General features: G+C 45.6%; 1 protein-coding gene across 1 annotated transcript in view; it reads left to right on the top strand.

Annotated features, from left to right (window-relative positions):
* LOC121546233 (diacylglycerol kinase iota-like) overlaps nt 1-24,238 on the top strand; it is a 53,018-nt gene extending 28,780 nt beyond the window's left edge. The window contains exons 3-32 of the mRNA XM_041857332.2: nt 264-359; nt 3,395-3,469; nt 3,575-3,631; nt 3,787-3,852; nt 3,950-4,018; nt 4,193-4,309; nt 5,012-5,086; nt 5,186-5,281; nt 5,395-5,477; nt 5,575-5,635; nt 6,081-6,194; nt 13,927-14,052; nt 14,195-14,273; nt 14,376-14,431; nt 14,639-14,701; nt 14,893-14,966; nt 15,245-15,356; nt 15,650-15,736; nt 19,127-19,239; nt 20,730-20,830; nt 20,927-21,006; nt 21,155-21,199; nt 21,302-21,371; nt 21,614-21,773; nt 21,987-22,012; nt 22,164-22,201; nt 22,344-22,464; nt 22,597-22,633; nt 22,789-22,888; nt 23,084-24,238. Of these exons, the coding sequence (XP_041713266.2) occupies nt 264-359; nt 3,395-3,469; nt 3,575-3,631; nt 3,787-3,852; nt 3,950-4,018; nt 4,193-4,309; nt 5,012-5,086; nt 5,186-5,281; nt 5,395-5,477; nt 5,575-5,635; nt 6,081-6,194; nt 13,927-14,052; nt 14,195-14,273; nt 14,376-14,431; nt 14,639-14,701; nt 14,893-14,966; nt 15,245-15,356; nt 15,650-15,736; nt 19,127-19,239; nt 20,730-20,830; nt 20,927-21,006; nt 21,155-21,199; nt 21,302-21,371; nt 21,614-21,773; nt 21,987-22,012; nt 22,164-22,201; nt 22,344-22,464; nt 22,597-22,633; nt 22,789-22,888; nt 23,084-23,200 (2,514 nt within the window). The 3' untranslated portion in view covers nt 23,201-24,238. The remainder of the gene's footprint in view (nt 1-263; nt 360-3,394; nt 3,470-3,574; nt 3,632-3,786; nt 3,853-3,949; nt 4,019-4,192; nt 4,310-5,011; nt 5,087-5,185; nt 5,282-5,394; nt 5,478-5,574; nt 5,636-6,080; nt 6,195-13,926; nt 14,053-14,194; nt 14,274-14,375; nt 14,432-14,638; nt 14,702-14,892; nt 14,967-15,244; nt 15,357-15,649; nt 15,737-19,126; nt 19,240-20,729; nt 20,831-20,926; nt 21,007-21,154; nt 21,200-21,301; nt 21,372-21,613; nt 21,774-21,986; nt 22,013-22,163; nt 22,202-22,343; nt 22,465-22,596; nt 22,634-22,788; nt 22,889-23,083) is intronic.
* Nucleotides 24,239-24,621: the final 383 nt, after the last annotated feature.

Raw genomic sequence — 24,621 nt, 5'->3', positions numbered from 1 at the left:
AACATCATGCAGCACTGAGTGAATAATGTGATTGTGGTTGTGCTGTGCTTCTCTCTCTCTCTGTGTGTATGTGTGTGTGTGTATTTTATGTTTGATCCACACACCCTGTAGTGGAGGATATCTCAAATATTCCCTTCGCCCACACACTGGAATTCAATGGACAATTAGACTCATTAAACACTAATACACCACTGTTTGTCTGCCGGGTATGTGGGAGAAGGTCTAACGTATTCCTTTGTGTGCATGTGCGTGCGTGTGTGTAGGAGACTGCTGTGAACGGGGACCACCTGTGGCTGGAGACCAGTTGTTCTGGAGAGCTGTGCTACCTGGGAGAAGACACCTGTGTACTGAAGACTGCAGTGAGTACATGGGGAGAGAGAGCGAGAGAGATAGAGAGAGAGGGGGAGACAGAGACAGAGAGAGAAAGACAGTGAGAGCGATAAAGACAGAGAGAGAGGGGGCTCCCGAGTGGTGCAGCGGTCTAAGGCACTGCATCGCAGTGCTAGATGCATCACTACAGACCCTGGTTTGATCCCGGGCTGTATCACAACAGGCCGTGATCGGGAGTCCCATAGGGCGGCGCACAATTGGCCCAGCGTCGTCCGGGTTAGGGGAGGGTTTGGCCGGGGGGGCTTTACTTGGCTCATCGCGCTCTAGTGACTCGTTGTGGCGGGCCGGGCACCTGCAGGCTGACCTCGGTCGTTTCCTCTGACACATTGGTGCGGCTGGCTTCCGGGTTAAGCGGGTAGGTGTTAAGAAGCGCGCTTTGGCGGGTCATGTATCGGAGGATGCATGACTTGATGAGACAAGATCGAAATTGGGGAGAAAAGGGGAGAAAAAATAAAAAAATTAAAACAGAGAGAGAGAGAGAGTGGAAGAGAGAGAGAGAGAGGAAGGGGGTAGAGTGGCAGAAAGGACAAAGGAGAGATGAGTGAGGGAAAGAGGGAAAAGTAGAGGGAGCGAGAGAGGTGAGGAGGAGATGACAGGGGGGTGACAGAGTAGAGAAGGAGTGATCGAGGGTGATGAAAGAGAGAGAGAAGAGACAGGAGGGGAAAGAGAAAGAGAGTGGTCAGAGAAGAGAGAGGCAGCGAGGGTGAGGAGAGCACTGGTTATAACAGTGTTATGCTGAGGTCTATATTTCTAATTTCAAGTTTTATTAGTTGTATGTATTTACATTGTGTTAGAGGGACACAGAGAGCAGGAGTAGAGTGGAGTTACTATAGTGCATTGGCTTTGACATTATCTGACATTACCTAGTACCTCTAACATTGCCTTTAAAGGCCCAGTGTAGTCAAAATTCAGTTTTTCCTGTCTTTTTTGTGACAAAACCATCAGTAGCGTTGAAAATGTGATGGAAACCCATTTAACTTGTATTTTTCATTCGGTACATGAGAATTTAATGTTAAAAGTTACAGTGGGGGAAAAAAGTATTTAGTCAGCCACCAATTGTGCAAGTTCTCCCACTTACAAAGATGAGAGAGGCCTGTAATTTTCATCATAGGTACACGTCAACTATGACAGACAAATTGAGAATTTTTTTCCCAGAAAATCACATTGTAGGATTTTTAATTAATTTATTTGCAAATTATGGTGGAAAATAAGTATTTGGTCACCTACAAACAAGCAAGACTTCTGGCTCTCACAGACCTGTAACTTCTTCTTTAAGAGGCTCCTCTGTCCTCCACTCGTTACCTGTATTAATGGCACCTGTTTGAACTTGTTATCAGTATAAAAGACACCTGTCCACAACCTCAAACAGTCACACTCCAAACTCCACTATGGCCAAGACCAAAGAGCTGTCAAAGGACACCAGAAACGTGTCCCCCTGCTTAAGCCAGTACATGTCCAGGCCCGTCTGAAGTTTGATAGAGTGCATTTGGATGATCCAGAAGAGGATTGGGAGAATGTCATATGGTCAGATGAAACCAAAATAGAACTTTTTGGTAAAAACTCAACTCGTCGTGTTTGGAGGACAAAGAATGCTGAGTTGCATCCAAAGAACACCATACCTACTGTGAAGCATGGGGGTGGAAACATCATGCTTTGGGGCTGTTTTGCTGCAAAGGGACCAGGACGACTGATCCGTGTAAAGGAAAGAATGAATGGGGCCATGTGATTCCATCAGCAAGGGCATTGAAGATGAAACGTGGCTGGGTCTTTCAGCATGACAATGATCCCAAACACACCGCCCGGGCAACGAAGGAGTGGCTTCGTAAGAAGCATTTCAAGGTCCAGGAGTGGCCTAGCCAGTCTCCAGAGTCTCAACCCCATAGAAAATCTTTGGAGGGGAGTTGAAAGTCTGTGTTGCCCAGCGACAGCCCCAAAACATCACTGCTCTAGAGGAGATCTGCATGGAGGAATGGGCCAAAATACCAGCAACAGTGTGTGAAAACCTTGTGAAGACTTACAGAAAACGTTTGACCTGTGTCATTGCCAACAAAGGGTATATAACAAAGTATTAAGAAACTTTTGTTATTGACCAAATACTTATTTTCCACCATAATTTGCAAATAAATTCATTAAAAATCCTACAATGTGATTTTCTGGATTTTTTTTTCTCATTTTGTCTGTCATAGTTGACGTGTACCTATGATGAAAATTACAGGCCTCTCTCATATTTTTAAGTGGGAGAACTTGCACAATTGGTGGTTGACTAAATACTTTTTTCCCCACTGTAATTGTTTCCCAGAAATGATCTGATATTGATATAAAAATGGCTGCATTGGGCCTTTAATATCTCTTAGTGGAGAGGAGACAAACACTGTCATTAGTCTGAATAGGATAAAGAGAGGCTAGTAAGAGCAGGCCAAAATGTAATCTCTCTCTAGTTTCCCATCTGTCTCTCTCTCTCTCTCTCTCTCTCTCTCTCTCTCTCTCTCTCTCTCTCTCTCTCTCTCTCTCTCTCTCTCTCTCTCTCTCTCTCTCTCTCTCTCTCTCTCTCTCTCTCTCTCTCTCTCGCTCTCTCTCGCTCTCTCTCTCTCTCTCTCTCTCTCTCTCTCTCTCTCTGTCTCTCTCGCTCTCGCTCTCGCTCTCGCTCTCGCTCTCTCTCTAGTTTCCCATCTGTCTCTATCTCTCGCTCTCTCTCTCTCTCTCTCTCTCTCTCTCGCTCTCTCTCGCTCTCTCTCGCTCTCGCTCTCTCTCTCTCTCTCTCTCTCTCTCTCTCTCTCTCTCTCTCTCTCTCTCGCTCTCTCGCTCTCTCTCTCTAACACATTATGGGCTAAATGTGTATTTGATGTTTTTCAAGCGTCAACAACTATTTTATTGTGACTTGATCAGAGCGGGCAGATTTATCAGTTTGTCTCTGTGTGTGTGCGCACGCTTGTGTGCGTGTGTCTACGTGAGTCTCATTGCTCTCTCTGCTGTGTGTCTGTGTGTGTGTGTCCTCTCTTTTAAGAAGTCTGCCCCCAGGAGGAAGTGTGCAGTGTGTAAGATCGTAGTCCACACCGCCTGCATCGAGCAGCTCGACAAGGTAACACATTACAATTCTCCCTTTCAACAAGTCAATCTGATAAAGCACACCTGACGCTACATCCTTACCATCTCTCACTGCCCCCACCCTCTCTTTCTCTCTCAGATTAACTTCCGCTGTAAACCAACGTTTAGAGAAGGAGGCTCTCGCTGCCTCAGAGATGTGAGTCAGCATCTGATGATGGTGTGTCTCTGATATGTGTGTGGGTGTGCCTGTGTGTGTGTGTGTGTGTGTGTGTGTGAGAGAGAGAACTACTGTATATGTCAGTCTTTGACTGCTCTCTTTCTTTCCCTCCCCCTCCTCCCTGTCTTCGGCAGAATATGTTGAGGCATCACTGGGTGCACCGGCGCCGCCAAGAGGGGAAATGCAGACAGTGTGGGAAGGTAAGACACACACACCTACACTTTAAGGATATACAGTACATCCTGTGTATTGTGTATATCTGAATGAATAACATGACTAATCCTGTGTGTCCTGTAGAGCTTCCAGCAGAAGTTCTTCCACAGTAAAGAGATTGTGGCCATCAGCTGCTCCTGGTGCAAACAAGCTGTGAGTAGTGTCTGTGTGTTTGTCTGTATGTTTGTCTGTGTGTTTGTCTCTCTCTGTGTGTGTGTGTGTGTATTGGGGCTGTGGGTGTGTGTTTTTCTCTATTAGAGTGTCTGTACCCCCTCTCCTCCCTCTCTCCTCTCCTCCCTCTCTCCTCTCCTCTCCTTTCCCCCTTAGTTCCATAACAAGGTGACATGTTTCCAGCTACATCAGATTGAGGAGCCCTGTTCTCTTGGGGCTCACGCCGGGGTCATTGTCCCCCCCTCCTGGATCATCAAAGTCAGGAAGCCACAGGTGAGAACACAACACGCACACACGCACACAAAAACGGACAGATTCACACACGCACACAGCTCAACCACAGCTCAACCCTAGAGCACACACAGTTCAACAGGCAGCCTTCACGTCACATCACATCACATCAGGCAAACAGCCAGGAGGAGACGCACGTGCTTGGGCACACACTCCTTCACACACTCCTTTACACACTCCTTCACACACTCCTTTACACACTCCTTCACACACTCCTTCACACACTCCTTTACACACTCCTTTACACACTCCTTTACACACTCCTTCACACACTCTTTTACACACTCATTCACACGCTCCTTTACACACTCCTTTACACACTCCTTCACACACTCCTTCACACACTCCTTTACACACTCCTTTACACACTCCTTTACACACTCCTTTACACACTCCTTCACACACTCTTTTACACACTCATTCACACACTCCTTTACATTTACATTTTAGTCATTTAGCAGACGCTCTTATCCAGAGCGACTTACAGTTAGCGAGTGCATACATTTTCATACTTTACACACTCCTTTTAGAGTCTGCTGTCTCTTCTTATTACTGTCAACTTCAACTGACCTCAGCATACACCAGCAGCTAGACAGCTCTGTGTGTAGGTGTTGTATGTGCTCTAGGGTTGATCTGTGGAGCATGCCTTAATGCGTCTCTCTCTCTCTCTCTCCCCTCTCACAGAGCTCGTTCAAAAACTCTACAAGGAGGAAAAAACGCACATCGTTTAAAAGAAGGACCAGTAAGAAAGGAACTGACGTGAGTACTGTTCTCTGCCCCTCTATGGGATGTGTGTACAAACGTGTTCTATTTGCTGACAAGGGGTAGACTCTTGCTAATATCTTTTGCTCCCATTAGGAATCAAAGTGGCGTCCGTTCATGCTGAAGCCCCTTCCTTCCCCTCTGATGAAACCTGTTCTAGTCTTTGTCAACCCCAAGAGCGGAGGCAACCAGGTAAGTTAACCTATGATTCCTGACCTATAACCCTAACTGCTGGCCCACAAACCCCTAGCTACCTTCATCCCTCACCCCTGACCCTAACCTCCTTCTCTCTCTCTGGGTCTCAGGGTGCTAAGGTGTTACAGATGTTTATGTGGATCCTGAACCCTCGCCAAGTGTTTGATCTCTCCCAGGGAGGACTCAGAGAGGCGTGAGTACTACACCCTGCATGCTACACCCTATATACCACACACTACACCCTATACACTATTTTCTACAACCTAACCTCTGTACATCCTGTCTCCCAGGTTGGAGTTGTACAGGAAAGTGCCAAACCTACGTATCCTGGCCTGTGGAGGAGACGGGACGGTGAGAGAATGAACATGTTATTACTGTTTTCTGTTCTCTGATAATTAATTGGACACACCTGGTGTCCCAGGTCTAAAACAGTCCCTGATTAGAGAGGAACAATGGAACTGGCTTCGAGGTCCAGAGTTGAGTTTGAGGGTGCTAGATGATAAACAGTGCTATATATGTTACTGTGTGTGAACACAGCTCCACCTGGTGGCAACACACACAGACATAGTTAAGATGTATGAGCATGTCCCAGGACCCTGGACATTATTCACAGCATTAATGAACTTCATTAACAGCGCCCCCTCTACGCTCTCGCTCTCTCTCTCTCTCTCTCTCTCTCTCTCTCTCTCTCTCTCTCTCTCTCTCTCTCTCTCTCTCTCTCTCTCTCTCTCTCTCTCTCTCTCTCTCTCTCTCTCTCTCTCTCTCTCTCTCTCTCTCTCTCTCTCTCTCACCTTAGGTGGGGTGGATCCTGTCTGCTCTGGATGAATTAGGAATGACCCCACATCCGCCTGTAGCTGTACTTCCTCTGGGGACAGGAAATGACCTCGCCAGGACCCTCAACTGGGGAGGGGTAAGCTGCCCTTTGTGTGTGGATGTGCGTGTGTGTTTGTTTGCGGCATGTGTGCGCTGGTGTGCGCCCGCACAGGGGTGTCATCCACCCATTCTTTTAGAGGGGGCACGAAGTACGTGAGGATGGAGGGGGGGTGGACTGTAGAGGGGCTGGCCCCCCTCTGGAAGTCAGAGAATTGTGTACTTTTAAAACACCTGAAACACACTTTCCCTGCAATCTAGAGCCATAATCATTATACCTAATTCTATGTAAAAAATACAGTATGTATATTTTTCTGCGTAGGTTATCTAATCATACCTCTTTACCTGTTCAAATGTCATTTTAATTAATGATGCACATTGATTCTTTAAGAACATTTTTGCCTTAGGAGTTTAGTACAACTGTCACGCTGGTATATAGTGTCATAAGACATTTTAGTATTTTCTCAAGTCTAGAAACCTTGCCAGCAGGCATCCTAGCTAAGATAGTTACTCTAACTTGATTGATAGCCTGAAATGCCTTGGTAGCTAGTAATTAGGTTGGGAGATTGGGACCCTATCTAGCTGGCTAGCTAAAGCCAACTTCATAAAATTGCTAGGTGGCTAGTATAACAGAGAAGTAACAAAACATTTTCATTGTATTTATTCATCAAGAAGGAATCAATAGGCTACATAGCTTGATCAAATTCATTTACAAACATACCTCCTGTGAGTCCTGCCCATCACCAGCAGCTCAAATCAAATCAAAAACTGTCTGTGTGACTACACTCTTTCTCCTACTGTCTGCACGCACTAGAGTATCTAGCGTCCTGCCTAGCATATCTTTGCTCCGTGGTGCACCCTGGAAGCAACCACTTACTAGGGAGAATAGGGTGGGGGGCGGGGGTACTCTTTGCCTGGTCCAGTCGGTGTGCCCCCTCCGCAAAATACCGCTGACCGATCTTTTTATAAATAATTTGGATAAAACATGGGCTTAAAAATGAAGTTAATTCATTTAACATCTGAAAAATTGTAAAGCAGAGGGGGCACATGCCCTTGTGCCCTCTATGCATGTGTGTGTCTCATGATGTTTGTACTGTATATATTGCCCTCTGTCTGACTCTGACCCTATCTAGTCATCTTACTATCTATAGCACAGTCAACACAGTAGACTCTGTCTTATCTACCCTTACTGAAAGAACTGCTGTATTGCAGCAGTAATTAGTGTGGTTTATTGCAGGTATTGTCCTGTTCTCTTTGAGTCTGTGTCCTTTTAGACTGTCCTTTCATAGCTGCTGCTCTGTCTGTCTGCTCTGTTTTATCCGCATACAGCCTGTTCTCTCTGTTCTCCTGCACCTGCCACAGCGCCACTGTGTGTGTGTGTGTTTGTCCTGTTGGTGAGAGTGCTGCTGTCATCAGCACGTTCGCTGACACAAAAGCTAAGTGTGTATGTGTATGTGATGTGAAACAACCTTTGTCACTCTGATTGCCTGAGTCAGAGGAGAAGAGAAAAGAGACGAGCGAGAGAGAGAGAGTATGAGGGAGAGATTGTTTGTCTGTCTCTCTTCAGAATAAATAAGTGCATCAAGGACGTCTAAAGTCTAGAGCTGCCGCTTTCAAGGACTGTCAAGGACTGGGATACTAATCCGGACACTTTCAAGAAATCCTGCTATGACCTCCGACGAGCCATCAAACAGGCAAAGCATCAATATAGACCTAAGATCGAATCCTACTACACCGGCTCTGACGCTCAACGGATGTGGCAGGGCTTGCCAACAATCATGGATCACAAAGGGAAACCCAGCCACGAGCTGCCCAGGGATGCGAGCCTACCAAACGGGCTAAATGCCTTCTATGCTCGCTTCGAGGCAAGCAACGTTGAACCATGCATGAGAGCACCAGCTGTTCTGGATGACTGTGTGATCTCGCTCTCCGTAGCCGATGTGAGTAAGACCTTTAAACAGGTTAACATTCGCAAGGCCACGGGGCCAGACGGAATACCAGGACGCGTACTCAGAGCATGCGCTGACCAGCTGGCAAATGTCTTCACTGACATTTCCAATCTTTTCCTGACCCGGTCTGTAATACCAACTTGTTTCAAGCAGACCACCATAGTCCCTGTGCCCAAGAACGCCAATGTAACCTGCCTTAATGACTATCGCCCTGTAGCACTCACATCTATAGCCATGAAATGCTTTGAAAGGCTGGTCATGGGTCACATCAACACCATCATCCCAGACACCCTGGACCCACTCCAATTCACATACCAACCCAACATATCCACAGATGACGTAGTCTCTATTGCACTCCACACTGCCCTCTCCCACCTGGACAAAAGGAATACCTATGTAAGAATGCTGTTCATTGACTACACCTCCCTCTGCAACTGGATCTTAGACTTCCTGACAGGCCACCCCCAGGCGATGAGGGTAAGCAACAACACTGACCATCAACACGGGGGCCCCTCAGGGGTGTGTGCTAAGTCCCCTCCTGTACTCCCTGTTCACCCACGACTGCGTGGCCGTGTACGACTCCAACACCATCATCAAATTTGCTGACGACACGATTGTGCTAGGACTGATCACCGAAGACGATGAGGCAGCCTATAGGGAGGAGGTCAGAGGCCTGGCAGTGTGGTGCCAGGACAACAACCTCTCCCTCAATGTCAGCAAGACAAAGGAGCTGATCGTGGACTACAGGAAACAGAGTGGCGAGTACGCTCCCATCCACATCGATGGGGCTGTAATTTACTAAGGAATTAACATGGTCCACACACACCCGCACAGTCGTGAAGAGGACAATGCCTCTTCCCTCTCAGGAGGCTTAAAATATTTGGTATGGGCCCTCAGATCCTCTAAAAGTTCTACAGCTGCACCATTGAGAGCATCTTGACTGGCTGCATCACCGCTTGGCAACCGCAAGGCACCCAACCGCAAGGCGCTACAGAGGGTGGTGAGTACGGCCCAGTACATCACTGGGGCCGAGCTCACTAGGGCCTGGACCTCTATACCAGGTGGTGTCAGAGGAAGGCCCAAACAATTGTCAAAGACTCCAGCCACCAAAGCCATAGACTGTCCTCTCTTCTACCACATGGCAAGCGGTACCAGTGCACCAAGTCTGGAACCAACAGGACCGTGAACAGCTTCTACCCCCAAGTCATAAGACTGCTGAACAAGACTGCTAAATAGGTAATTAAATGGCTACCCGGACTACCTGCATTGACCCTTTTCTAACTAACTCTCTTGCACAGACTCTATGCACACACACTGGACTCTACCCACACAATCACACATACTTACACACACATATACACTACATACACTACCGGTCAAAAGTTTTAGAACACCTACTCATTCAAGGGTTTTTATTTATTTTTTACTATTTTCTACATTGTAGAAAAATAGTGAAGACATCAAAACTATGAAATAATCATGTAGTAGCCAAAAAAGTGTTAAACAAATCTAAATATATTTTATATTTGAGATTCTTCAAATAGCCAACCTTTGCCTTGATGACAGCTTTGCACACTCTCGGCATTCTCTCAACCAGCTTCATGAGGTAGTCCCTTGGAATGCATTTCAATTAACAGGTGTGCCTTCTTAAAAGTTAATTTGTGGAATTTCTTTCCTTCTTAAAGCGTTTGAGCCAATCAGTTGTGTTGTGACAAGGTAGGGGTGGTATACAGAAGATAGCCCTATTTGGTAAAAGACCAAGTCCATATTATGGCAAGAACAGCTCAAATAAGCAAAGAGAAACGACAGTCCATCATTACTTTAAGACATGAAGGTCAGTCACTCTGGAAAATTTCAAGAACTTTTAGTTTCTTCAATTGCAGTCGCAAAAACCATCAAGCGCTATGATGAAACTGGCTCTCGTGAGGACTGCCACAGGAATGGAAGACCCAGAGTTACCTCTGCTGCAGAGGAAAAGTTCATTAGAGTTACCAGCCTCAGAAATTGCAGCCCAAATAAATGCTTAATAACAGAGTTCAAGTAACAGACACATCTCAACATCAACTGTTCAGAGGAGACTGTGTGAATCAGACCTTCATGGTTGAATTGCAGCAAAGAAACCACTACTAAAGGACACCAATAAGAAGAAGAGACTTGCTTCGGCCAAGAAACACGAGCAATGGACATTAGACCGGTGGAAATCTGTACTTTGGTCTGGAGTCCAAATTTGAGATTTTTGGTACCAACCGCCGTGTCTTTGTGAGACGCGGTGTGGGTGTACGGATGATCTCCACATGTGTATTTCCCACCGAAAAGCATGGAGGAGGAGGTGTTATGGTGTGGTAGTGCTTTGCTGGTGAATTCAAGGCACACTTAACCAGCATGGCTACCACAGCATTCTGCAGCGATACGTCATCCCATCTGGTTTGGGCTTAGTGGGACTATAATTTGTTTTTCAACAGGACAATGACCCAACACACCTCCAGGCTGTGTAAGGGCTATTTTGCCAAGAAGGAGAGTGATGGAAGGCTGCATCAGATGACCTGGCCTCCACAATCCCCCGACCTCAACCAAATTGAGATGGTGTGGGATGAGTCGGACCGCAGAGTGAAGGAAAAGCAGCCAACAAGTGCTCAGAATATGTGGGAACTCCTTCAAGACTGTTGGAAAAGCATTCCAGGTGAAGCTGGTTGAGAGAATCCCAAAAGTGTGCAAAGCTATCAAGGCAAAGGGTGGCTATTTGAAGAATCTCAAACATAAAATATATTTTGATTTGTTTAACACTTTTTGGGGTTACTACATGATTCCATATGTGTTATTTCATAGTTTTGATGTCTTCACAATTATTCTACAATGTAGAAAATAGTAAAAAAAATAGAAAAAAACACTTGAATTAGTAGGTGTTCTAAAACTTTTGACCGGTAGTGTATGCCCACACACACATAACATATGCACACTGACGCCACACTCACACTCACACACACACACATACAGTTGAAGTCGGAAGTTTACATACACCTTAGCCAAATACATTTAAACTCAGTTTTTCACAATTCCTGACATTTAATCCTAGTAAAAATGTCCTGTCTTAGGTCAGTTAGGATCACCACTTTATTTTAAGAATGTGAAATGTCAAAATAATAGTAGAGAGAAATATTTATTTCAGCTTTTATTTCTTTCATCACATTCCCAGTGGGTCAGAAGTTTACATACACTCAATTAGTATTTGGTAGCATTGCCTTTAAATTGTTTAACTTGGGTCAAATGTTTCGGGTAGCCTTCCACAAACTTCCCACTATAAGTTGGGTGAATTTTGGCCCATTCCTCCTGACAGAGCTGGTGTAACTGAGTCAGGTTTGTAGGCCTCCTTGCTCGCACACGCTTTTTCAGTTCTGCCCACAAATTTTCTATAGGATTGAGGTCAGGGCTTTGTGATGGCCACTCCAATACCTTGACTTTGTTGTCCTTAAGCCATTTTGCCACAACTTTGGAAGTATGCTTGGGGTCATTGTCCATTTGGAAGACCCATTTGCGACCAAGCTTTAACTTCCTGACTGATGTCTTGAGATGTTGCTTCAATATATCCACATAATTTTCCTTCCTCATGATGCCATCTATTTAGTGAAGTGCACCAGTCCTTCCTGCAACAAAGCACCCCCACAGCATGATGCTGCCACCCCCATGCTTCACGGTTGGGATGGTGTTCTTCGGCTTGCAAGCAACCCCCTTTTTCCTCCAAACATAGTGATGGTCATTATGGGCAAACAGTTCTATTTTTGTTTCATAAGACCCAAAAAGTATGATCTTTGTCCCCATGTGCAGTTGCAAACCGTAGTCTGGCTTTTTTATGGCGGTATTGGAGCAGTGCCTTCTTCCTTGCTGAGCGGCCTTTCAGGTTATGTCGATATAGGACTCATTTTACAGTGGATATAGATACTTTTGTACCTGTTTCCTCCAGCATCTTCACAAGGTCCTTTGCTGTTGTTCTGGGATTGATTTGCACTTTTTGCACCAAAGTACGTTCATCTCTAGGAGACAGAACGCGTCTTCTTCCTGAGCGGTATGACGGCTGCGTTTGGAAATTACTCCCATGGATGAACCAGACTTGTGGAGGTCTTGGCTGATTTATTGTCACGTTCGTTGTATAAAGGATCGGACCAAGGTGCAGCTTGGTATGCGTACATAGTCGTTTATTATTATAAACACCAACAAAATAACAAAATCCAACAGAACGTAAAGTTCAAGAGGCTAAACATCCAACAAGCCAAACAGAAACAAGATCCCACAACATAGGTAGGCAAAATGGCTGCCTAAGTATGATCCCCAATCAGAGACAACGATCGACAGCTGCCTCTGATTGCGAACCACACCCGGCCAACATAGAAATAGATAAACTAGATATTCTAGCATTCACACCCTGACCAAACTAACTAGAGAAATAACAGGGCTCTCAAGGTCAGGGCGTGACATTTCTTTTGATTTTCCCATGATGTCAAGCAAAGAGGCACTGAGTTTGAAGGTAGGCTTTGAAATACATCCACAGGTGCACCTCCAATTGACTCAAATGATGTCAATTAGCCTATCAGAAGCTTCTAAAGCCATAACATCATTTTCTGGAATTTTCCAAACTGTTTAAAGGCACCGTCAATTTAGTGTATGTAAACTTCTGACCCACTGGAATTGTGATACAGTGAATTATAAGTGAAATAATCTGTCTGTAAACAATTGTTGGAAAAATGACTAGTGTCATGCACAAAGTAGATGTCCTAACCGACTTGCCAAAACGATAGTTTGTTAACAAGAAATTTGTGGAGTGGTTGAAAAAGTTTTAATGACTCCAACCTAAGTGTATGTAAACTTCTGAGTTCAACTGAACACACTCTCACGTGCACACACACATATATACACACTTTCACACTCACCACATATGCTGCTGCCACAGCTCAGTATATTATTTATCCTGTTGCCTTGTCGCTTTTCCCCTACCTATATATACATACTGTAGCTACCTCAATTACCTCGTACCCCTGCACATTGACTCAGTACTGGTACTCCCTGTATATCGCCATGCTATTTGTACTCATCATTGTTATTCGTTATTCACTCTGTATTTATTCCTCGTTTCACTATTTATATTTTTATTTGATCAATTTTATATTTATCTTAACTCTGCATTGCATTGTTGGAAAATGACCTGTAACTAAGCATTCCACTGTTAGTCTACACATGTTGTTTACCAAGCATGTGAGAAATACAATTTGATTTGAACATTTGCTTATTAATAATAAGGGAAGAATCCACTGCAGCAGATTTGTTAGGGTTTTATAGTGTGTTAATGTACATGGCTATTGAATACTGTATGTGATGCCTCAGCTGTGTTAGGGCTACAATGGTTATTACTGTGACAGAGAGACAGACATAATAGGTACTTATTTACTTAAAAGTCCTTCATTACTCTGTCACTGTGTGTGTGTGTATGTGTGTATGTGTGTGTGTGTGTGTGTGTGTGTGTGTGTGTGTGTGTGTGTGTGTGTGTGTGTGTGTGTGTGTGTGTGTGTGTGTGTGTGTGTGTGCATGTGTGTGTCCGCCCGTCTGACTGTGTAGGCGGCAAACAGTCTGACCTCAGTGTCCTGGATATGTCACTCTCATTCTCTTTCTAACACTTGAAATGATATTATTGTCCTATTCCCATTCCCTTTGTCTCAAGCTTCAGTTTAAAGGAATATAAATGAGATCAGTTTACCTGAATGAACCTGTCTCTCTCTGTGTGGGATTATAGCCTGTCTCTGTGTAGGGTTATAACCTGTCTCTCTCTCTGTGTAGGGTTATACAGACGAGCCGGTGTCCAAGGTACTGTGTCAGGTGGAGGACGGCTCTGTGGTGCAGCTAGACAGATGGAACCTTCAGGTGGAGAGAAGCCCCGCCCAGCCGGAGGAGGGCACACAGAAGGTCAGTCTGGGGTTAGGGGTCAAGGGGAGAGGGAGGGGTGAGTGATGGGGAAGGTGAGTGAAAGCATAGTTCAACCTTTTTGTACCTCTTTTGTGTGTGCTCCCCTCTTTTTCACTCTCTACATCTCTCTGTATGTCTCCAGCTCCCACTGAATGTGTTCAACAACTACTTCAGCCTGGGCTTCGATGCCCACGTCACACTGGAGTTCCACGAATCCAGAGGTGAGCAGTACTGTCTCTCAGGACTATAAGCATTATTCCTTTAGCTGTCGGACTACAATAGGACACAGATTGTAACTGTTGTATCTCTCCTCCTCCCTGCAGAAGCCAACCCTGAGAAATTCAACAGCCGCTTCCGCAACAAGATGTTCTATGCAGGGGTGAGTACCTGACAGACTTAACACCACATTACTAAATGGGGCAAGGAGGGAAAGGGCTGAGGAGAGGGATGTGGAGGGATTTGTAGGGAGGGTAGAGAGGGAGGGAATAGAGAGAGAGGGAGAGGTGTAGAGAGAGAGGGAGAGGTGTAGAGAGAGAGGGAGAAAGGTGTATATAGAATGTAAGGAGTTGTCTCTGCTTCCTCTCAGGCTGCATTCTCTGACTTCCTCCAGAGGAGCTCCAGGGATTTGTCTAAACACGTCAGAGTGGTGGTGAGTGTCACACACACACGCACACACACACACACACACACACACACACAGTGTCACAGGCTGACAGTTTGGGTTAGAGCGCCCTGACAGCCTGATAATAAACCTGCCGCTGGACTGGTCCCTGACTCAGGAATTGGAATCGCTCTACATTAATTTACTGTACTCCATTAACATATTTTTCTCTGTACCAGTGTGACGGGACAGATCTCACTCCTAAGATCCAGGAACAGAAGTTCCAGTGCATCGTCTTCTTAAACATTCCCAGGTAGCTATTCACCCAACCCCCCATCCCAGGTCACCTTTGTCTCTATCTGACGGTGTTGATAGATCTGTTGTCTGTCCATAACCTACCGATAGTATTATGCATGCACCATACTGTGTGTTTTTGTGAGGGAGTGTTTGAGGATGTTGTGTGTTTTAAAAAGTGTGTGTGTGTGTTTGTGTGTTTGTGTGTGTGTGTGTGTGTGTGTGTGTGTGTGTGTGTGTGTGTGTGTGTGTGTGTGTGTGTGTGTGTGTGTGTGTGTGTGTGTGTGTGTGTGGTAGGTACTGTGCAGGCACCATGCCGTGGGGGAACACAGGAGACCACCGGGACTTTGAGCCTCAGCGCCATGACGACGGCTGTATCGAAGTCATCGGATTCACCATGTCCTCCCTTGTGAGTGTGTGTGTGTTTGTGAGTGTGTGTGTGTGTGTCTGTGTGTGAGAGAGCGAGAGAGAGTGTTTGTTTGTGAGTGTATGTGTGTGTGTCTGTGTGTGAGAGAGGTAGAGAGAATGTTTGTTTGTGAGTGCATGTGTGTGAGTGTGTGTGTGTGTGTGTGTGTCTGTGTGAGAGAGAGAGAGAGAGAGAGAGAGAGAGAGAGGAGAGTGTGTTTGTTTGTGAGTGCACGTGTGTGAGAGAGTGTTTGTGACTCTAAACAAAAGGGTGTAATTCCTCTTCCTGTCCCCTAGGCGGCACTGCAGGTAGGAGGTCATGGTGAGAGGCTGCACCAGTGTAGAGAGGTGACTCTGACGACCTTTAAGACCATCGCTGTACAGGTGAGATATCACACAGGCCAACACTAAATGGATACAACACAGGCCCATACTACAGATATATAACACAGGCCCACACTAGCAATACAACCAATGATGTATATAGACCCTGGATTGCTGATACTATGTTTTGGCCAGGGAGAGGGTTTGAAGCCACCGGTCGGCCAAATTGGCACTCCCCAGAACGAGCAGTCCTCCATAGGAATGTAATTTGAAAATTAAATGTATTTAGAAAATGTGATGTATTTAAGTGTTTTTTTGTTGTATTGGAGACAGTAACATTACAACTTTCTAAAAATTATACTTTAAGGAAAATGTTTTTATATATTTGTTCTTTTATTTTTATGTTTAGCTCACATAATATAATTAAGGTGTCTGTTATATAATAAATGTAGCAAAAACAAATGTAGGCATTAATGTAGACAAAATCCTGGTACATTATCCAGGTTTTCCAGAAGTTCTGGTTGGAAGATTCCTGGAAATACTTCAACCAAGGTTTTTAGAAAATCTGGGAATTTTGGTAAAAGTTACTGGAACTTTCCAACCCTATTTGCGGGCCTGATGTGGCCTGTAAACCATGAGTTTCAGGCCGCTGTATTAGGGTAAAGCTAGGCCTCAAAATAAGGCCTTATGTGATGTATTGTCATAAAGAGTTTAATTGTTATGGTAACATTCACCTAGGAACTCACTTGGTGAAGGCCACAGGACTGAAAATTAACAAATTCAACAACCATGTCTCTGTCACTAACACATAGAGTCATGGGTGGTAACACTACAATTCACTCGAAAAGGCAAGGCACACAATTAAATTATATTGGAGGCGTGGCTTAGTGAGAGCGTTACATCTTTTTTTTCAAGCTGATACAACTCAAATCTGGACCCCCTAGGGTTGCAGTGGCTCTATCGGTTTGAGTAATGACCACAAAATCACTTTAAGTAACTATTCAGATATATTAAGTGAAACGGGTTTCTTCAAAAGTTTTGAGTAATGACAACACATTGGGGTTTATAGTGCATGCTACAGATATACACTCACTGGCCAGTTTATTATGTACACCACCCCGTTCAAGAAAATGGATCGCTCCTACAGACAGAGAGTCACGTGGCCATGGATTGCTATATAAAGCAGGCAGACAGGCTTTGAGGCATTCAGTTACTGTTCGATTGAACGTTAGAATGGGCAAAACGAGTGACCTAAGTGACTTTGAGCGTGGTATGATTGTTGGTACCAGACTCGCCAGATCCAGTATGTCAGAAACGACAGCCCTCCTGGGTATTTCACGCACGACAGTGTCTAGGGTTTACAGAGAATGGTGCGACAAACAATAAACATCCGGTCAGCGGCAGCCCTCATGGCGAAAACAGCTTGTTAATGAGAGAAGTCAAAGGAGAATGGCGGCAGGTAGCTTAGTGGTTAAGAGTGTTTTTTTATATTTTATTAATTTTTTTATTTCACCTTTATTTAACCAGGTAAGCCAGTTGAGAACAGGTTCTCATTTACAACTGCGACCTGGCCAAGATAAAGCATAGTAGTGCAATAAAACAACAACACAGAGTTACATATGGGGTAAAAAACATAAAGTCAGAAATACAACAGAAAATATATATACAGTGTGTGCAAATGTAGCAAGTTATGGAGGTAAGGCAATAAATAGGCTATAGTGCAGAATAATTACAATAGTATTAACACTGGAATGCTAGATGTGCAAGAGATTATGTGCAAATAGAGATACTGGGGTGCAGGTAGTTGGGTGGGCTAATTTCAGGTGGGCTGTGTACAGGTGCAGTGATCGGTAAGGTGCTCTGACAACTGATGCTTAAAGTTATTGAGGGAGATAAGAGTCTCCAGCTTCAGAGATTTTTGCAATTCGTTCCAGTCATTGGCAGCAGAGAACTGGAAGGAATGGCGGCCAAAGGAGGTGTTGGCTTTGGGAATGACCAGTGAGATATACCTGCTGGAGCGCAGACTACGGGTGGGTGCTGCTATGGTGACCAATGAGCTAAGATAAGGCGGGGATTTGCCTAGCAGTGATTTATAGATGGCCTGGAGCCAGTGGGTTTGACGACGAACATGTAGTGAGGACCAGCCAACAAGAGCGTACAGGTCACAGTGGTGGGTAGTGTATGGGGCTTTGGAGACAAAACGGATGGCACTGTGATAGACTACATCCAATTTGCTGAGTAGAGTGTTGGAGGCTATTTTGTAAATGACATCGCCGAAGTCAAGGATCGGTAGGATAGTCAGTTTTACGAGGGCATGTTTGGCAATGAGTGAAGGAGGCTTTGTTGCGAAATAGGAAGCCGATTCTAGATTTAACTTTGGATTGGAGATTCTTTATGTGAGTCTGGAAGTTGAGTTTACAGTCTAACCAGACACCTAGGTATTTGTAGTTGTCCACATACTCTAGGTCAGACCCGTCGAGAGTGGTGATTCTAGTCGGGTGGGCGGGTGCCAGCAGCGTTCGATTGAAAAACATGCATTTAGTTTTACTAGTGTTTAAGAGCAGTTGGAGGCTACTGAAGGATTGTTGTATGGCATTGAAGCTCGTTTGGAGGTTTGTTAACACAGTGTCCAATGAAGGGCCAGATGTATACCATGTATACCATGTATACCAGATGTTGTGCCAGTAACCGAAAGGTCGCTGGTTCTAATCCCTGAGCTGACTAGGTGAAAAATCTGTCGATGTGCCCTTGAGCAAGGCACTTAACCCTAAATGCTCCTGTAAGTCGCTCTGGATAAGAGTGTCTGCTAAATGACCGAACATTTTTTAAAATAATAATATTCGTGCAAGCTGACAGGCCGGCCACAAACAGACAAATAACAGTGCAGAACGTGTGTGTGCAGAACGGCATCTCGGAACGAACAACATCAGTGTCACAGATGGGCTATTGCAGCAGACAACCACATAGGGTTCCACTCCTATCAGCTAAAAAGAAGAAGCGGCTCCAGTGGGCACGCAATCACCAACACTGGACAATTGAGGAGTGGAAAAACATTGCCTGGAACATGACTGCGAGTTCAGTTTACTTGAGTGGCCTGCGCAGTCCCCAGAACTCAACCCAATAGAGCATGATGCCACCGCGTCAGCATGGACCAACATCCCTGTGGAACATTTCCGACACGTAGTAGAATGCCCCAAAGAATTCAGGCTGTTCTGGAGGCAAAGGGGGGTCTGACCCGGTACTAGATGGGTGTACCTAATAAACTGGCCTGTGAGTGTATAACACAGAGCCACACTATACAGAGATACAACACAGGCCCATGCTACAGAAATACAACACAGGCCCATGCTACAGAAATACAACACAGTCCTAGACGACAGGGATACAACCGCCAGTCAGACTGTATTTGATATGTAATGTATGTGTGTGTGTGTGTGTGTATGGATGTAGGTGGATGGAGAGCCGTGTCGCTTGGCCCCCTCAACCCTCCGGATCTCCCTACGCAACCAGGTCAACATGGTACAGAAGAGCAAAAGACGAACCTCAGTACCCCTGCTCAATGAGTGAGTCACACACACACACACACACCAAGAATATAGGCCAACATAGAACTAGGGATCAAAACCTCACTGCCCTCACTCAACGAGTGAATCAAACATACACTCTCTAACTAGAATGGTGGCAGGTAGCCTAGCAGTTAAGACCAGTAACCGAACGGTCGCTGGTTCGAATCCCCGAGCTGACTCGGTGAATCACACACATTCCCTCTTCCTGTGGAACTAAGCCAGCGGTGTACAGAAGGGTAAAGGCCTCAGAGTCCTGCTGTGAGTCACATAGCTCCCAGGGCTACAGAATGGACACTATGAATGGGTCTAAGTGTACGTTTACACCGATTACGAGAAAGATAACCAGTGCTAGTTTCGATGCCGTGCCTGCCTTCTATTGGAAAGAAGCATACACCAAGGAGAAACAGGTTCAAACTAGGCGCTGCCTTAGTGTAACATCTCTCAAGGTGTAAACCCACTGCTCTGTACACACCCACCCACAGTTCTGTTTCTTGGTCTTATTCAGGGATGTCTCTCATTATATTCCCTTCACACTGTTAGTTTCTCCTCTAACCATCTGTTCCGCTTACTACCACCTTTTACCAGATCGTCCCAACAGCACTAATACCTGTGTGTGTATCTAGCTGCCACTGTGTGTGTTGTTCTTTACACAGTGTGGTTCTACTCATCTACAGTAACTAAAGCTGTGTTGTTGTCTCAGTGTTCTGCAATACTACTGTCTGTCATGGGCTTCCTCCATGTCTTCATCCCCTCCTCTCCTTTTCATGTTTTCTTTCTTCCCTCTATTCTCACCTTCATGTCTACTCCTCTGTCCCTCTCTCTTTCCTTGATACTTACCTGTCTCCCCTCTGGGCCGGTGTTTTTCCCCTCACTCGCCCTACCCTGTTGTGTGTGTGTACGACTGCAGTATTCAGAAAGTGTGTGCAGCAGACCTGCGCCGTCTTTCTGCTCCCCCTGACTCCTTCTCTGTGTAAGTACCTGAACCCTGTGTGTGTGTGTGTGTGTGTGTGTGTGTGTGTGTGTGTGTGTGTGTGTGTGTGTGTGTGTGTGTGTGTGTGTGTGTGTGTGTGTGTGTGTGTGTGTTTGAGAGAGTGTCTGAGAGAGAGAAAGATGGAGAGAAACTGAGTGAGAAAAAGAGAGTTAAGTTATTTGTTTGTGTTTATGTGTGTGTTGTGTACCGTATACAGGAAGTGTGTCTAATGTCTAAAGTATACGGTTGCTGCTGCATGCTGAACCCTTCTAACCTGTTCGTGTGCTGTCTCCTGGTGTCTGTCTCTGTGTGAGTCCACCCTGTCCTGCTCTGTACTGTTGTGGCTACAGTATATGTAGCACAGTGTACTCTATCCTGGCATAGCTAGATCACAATCAATGCAAAAGGGAAAATACACACATCCTATTTGTTCCGGTACTGAACAGAAAAAAATAAATAAAGCAATACGTAATGTTGATTGAGACGTTTCAACGTGCGTGTGTATGTGTTCCTGCAGCCCCCATGCTGTCCCCGAGCGCCTGCGCCTCAGAGTCAACCGTATCAGTCTGCAGGACTACGACAGACTACAGTTCGACAAGGAACGACTCCGAGACATCTGTGAGTGTGTGTGTGTGTCTTTGATGAAGCGTCCATGTGTGTCCTGCAGCTAGGAAAGACATTAATAAAGTGTGTACGTGTGTGTGTGTGTTGCAGCGATCGCTGTGGGGATTGTGGTGGTGAGAGGGGACTGTGACCTGGAGACCTGTAGACTCTACATAGACAGGCTACAGGAGGTGAGAACACACACACATGCGCACACACACACGACATGCTTGCATACACACATGCACACACAGGCAGACACACACTCACACCAATATGATTTGACTATGATGGTTGTTCTATTTTCTGAAACACTGCTGGGTTTCCTGTTTCTAACAGGATCTTCATCAGGCTCCATCTGCTGGCCACCGAGTGCATTACCAGGTTCCTATCTGTCTATCTTTCAATCTATTAATCTATTAGGTTTGACTATGTTATCAATGAGTCATTATTGAACTGCTCATCCCTTCCCTCCCCTTTCTGTAGGATGAGTGTCGAGGTCTACCGCGACCTGGCTCCGCTCACAGACTGTCCCCTAACTGGAGCTTCCTGGACTGTGAGTGACATCACTCAGTGACATCACTCACCTAGGGTCAAAACATGAATCAGCATTTCTGTAAATGAGCCAGAGCTTTAGCCTACTTGTATATACGCACATCTCCAGCCGTTATTCCTCATGTAAAGTGGAACTCTGAACTCTCTAAATAAGGTTTGGTAACGCGGTATAACAGTGTGACTGTAAAACATTGACTGTGTGACAGTAAACTGTTCTCTCTAAACAAAGTGTCCTTTCCCCAGCTACGTCTGCGGACCGTTTCTACCGTATAGACAAGGCCCAGGAGCACCTGCACTATGTGACAGAAATCTGCCAGGAAGAGGTGTTTATCCTGGACCACGATGGACTAGCGGGGGGACAGGCCACAGAAATGCCTGACCTGGTGGTGGAGCCCAACTCTGGGTGAGAGACAGAGAAAAAGGGAGAGAGAGAAAGACCCACACACTCACATACACAGATGTGTAAACACATGCATACACACACAGACCCGCAAAACACTCACACGCACGCACACACACACACACACACACACACACACACACACACACACACACCTATAATGTTATTTCATGTTGAGAGTTGCAGTCCTCTCATCTATTTGTCTTTCTGATACAGGAGCCCTCTGACATCTGAGGAACAAGGTGGGATATTTTGCATCTTTTGAAAGAAGAACATTTCTAAACCCATGTTGTTCATCTATAAAAACCCTGCCTTACAGTGGGAATGATTCCTGTTAACTCATGTGTAACCCTATAACATTGTCTAACTGATAGTGGTGTGTGTGTTCTCTAGCACTGTTGACGGCTGCCTGCTCTGGGGACCTGACTACGGTTAGATATCTCTACCTTGTCCCTAGCAAACCTCTGAGTGTCATACTAGAAAAAGCTCAAAGTCATTCCTGATGTAATATGCACTACTGAAGTTGATACATATGTTTCTATTATAACTTTGTTCTTCCTGGTTCTCTTTCAGTTGTCGGGCAGCTTCTTTCGTGGGACCAGCCTTCTGGTGAGGGATTCTAGGGGTTGTAGTGCACTACACCTGGCCTCCCAGCACGGACACACTGAACTGGTCTGCTTCATACTGGAGCACGGTGAGTGTGTGCCTGTGTGTGTGTGTGTGTGTGTGTGTGTGTGTGTGTGTGTGTGTGTGTTGCTTCTTATTGCATCCGTCAAATGAGCTTTTTTGCAAACATAAAATGTTTGCTCTGTTTACTTTCTTTTAGGGTCAAAGGTGCTCCTGGATTTAACCGATAGAGAAACGTAAGTCACCCACTGTCTGATGGCTTTGTTGTCTATCTGAGGGTCTAACATTGAAGAATGTCTTGTTTCTGTGCCTAATGTAACTTTGCTATACCTCAAACTGATCAGGCAGCCTGTAGCTTGCGTGAAGTGTGTGCTCATGTGTGTGTTTTCAGAGGAGACACTGCCTTGCACAAAGCGGCCTCTCAGAAGCATCACGCTATGTGTCGTCTTCTCATGGACTCCGGAGCTTCCATCATCAAGACCAACTTCAAGGTTAGAACCTAACACACACACACACACACAGACACTGCACCACTCACACACACACACAGTACACACACACACACTTGTACCGCACAAACACACACAGACACGCACGCACAAAGGCAAGCGAGCACATAAGAGAGAGTTTGTTTAGTGGAGTGTAAGTAACCACAAACGTGTGTGTGTGTCTGTGTGTGTTCACAGGGTAAGACGCCAGTGGAACAAGCTCGTAACGCGGGGGACCAAGAGCTGGCCTCCTACCTGACCAGCAAACAGCACCCTACCACTGTCTCCCACGAAGATCTGGAGACTGCTGTATGAGAGAGAGCGAGAGAGAGAGAGAGGAAAAAATGCTACACTCGGAGAGAGGGGAAGACAGGGAGAAGAGGAGGAGAGATGGAGGAGAGAGTTAAGCCCCCTTCACCTCCATAGATTGACTGAGGGATGGACAGACGGATGGACCGACAGACAGGAGCAGCCTGACGCGCTTTAGACTCCATAATCAGCATTACTCTGTCCTATCCTGCACAGGATAGAATTTAATAGAAATCATTATTTATTATTGGTTTTATTAATTTATTAATTTATTGATTGATTGTAAACCTATGGGAGTGTTGGGGTATGGAGTTGCCTGTTGTTCACTGAATGCCAGGGTCCGGGCTAGGTTAGGGTTCCGGGGGTTAGGGGTCAGGGGTCAGGGATCAGGGATCAGAGGTGAGGGTTCACAGACACACAGACCCTCTCTCAGTGCGGCCCTGCAGCCTTACATACTGTACCAATGCGGTTCAACCACGGTTAAACCACGTACTAAACATAGTTTCAACATATGTATTTTCCCAGAAGGCCTTTGTGAATCATTCAGACGTGTGCCAAAGACACACAGCAATGTGAGGCAGGGACAGCACCCAGCACCCTCCATACTACGAGCACTGCTACACTAGGATACCACTACTGCTATCCCACCAACACTGCTACACTAGGATACCACTACTGCTATCCCACCAACACTGCTACACTAGGATACCACTACTGCTATCCCACCAACACTGCTACACTAGGATACCACTACTGCTATCCCACCAACACTGCTACACTAGGATACCACTACTGCTATCCCACCAACACTGCTAGGCTTGTAGACACCCAATTCTAAGACTCCCCCGGAGGCCAGTGTGGGACTGAGATGAGTGGACAGACAGCTAGGCAGACAACGAAAAGAGAGACAGACAGATTCTCCATGCAGCCTTGGGGACCCGTTACACACCCAACCTAGAGCTCTACCAGAGCTGCATGTACAGTCGTGGTCAAAAGTTTTGAGAATGACACAAGTATTGGTCTTCACAAAGTTCGCTGCTTCAGTGTTATGAGATATTTTTGTCAGATGTTACTATGGTATACTGAAGTATAATTACAAGCATTCCATAAGTGTCAAAGGCTTTTATTGGCAATTACATTAAGTTTATGCAAAGAGTCAATATTTGCAGTGTTGACCCTTCTTTTTCAAGACCTCTGCAATCCGCCCTGGCATGCTGTCAATTAACTTCTGGGCCATATCCTGACTGATGGCAGCCCATTCTTGCATAATCAATGCTTGGAGTTTGTCAGAATTTGTGTTTTGTTTTTTTGTCCACCCGCCTCTTGAGGATCGACCACAAGTTCTCAATGGGATTAAGGTCTGGGGAGTTTCCTGGCCATGGACCCAAAATGTCGATGTTTTGTTCCCCGAGCCACTTAGTTATCAC

Source organism: Coregonus clupeaformis, chromosome 30 (assembly GCF_020615455.1).
Source record: "Coregonus clupeaformis isolate EN_2021a chromosome 30, ASM2061545v1, whole genome shotgun sequence".
In the NCBI taxonomy this organism is placed as follows: Eukaryota; Metazoa; Chordata; class Actinopteri; order Salmoniformes; family Salmonidae; genus Coregonus; species Coregonus clupeaformis.
Note: the sequence above shows the minus strand (reverse complement) of the source record. Positions and strands in the feature narration are given on the sequence as shown.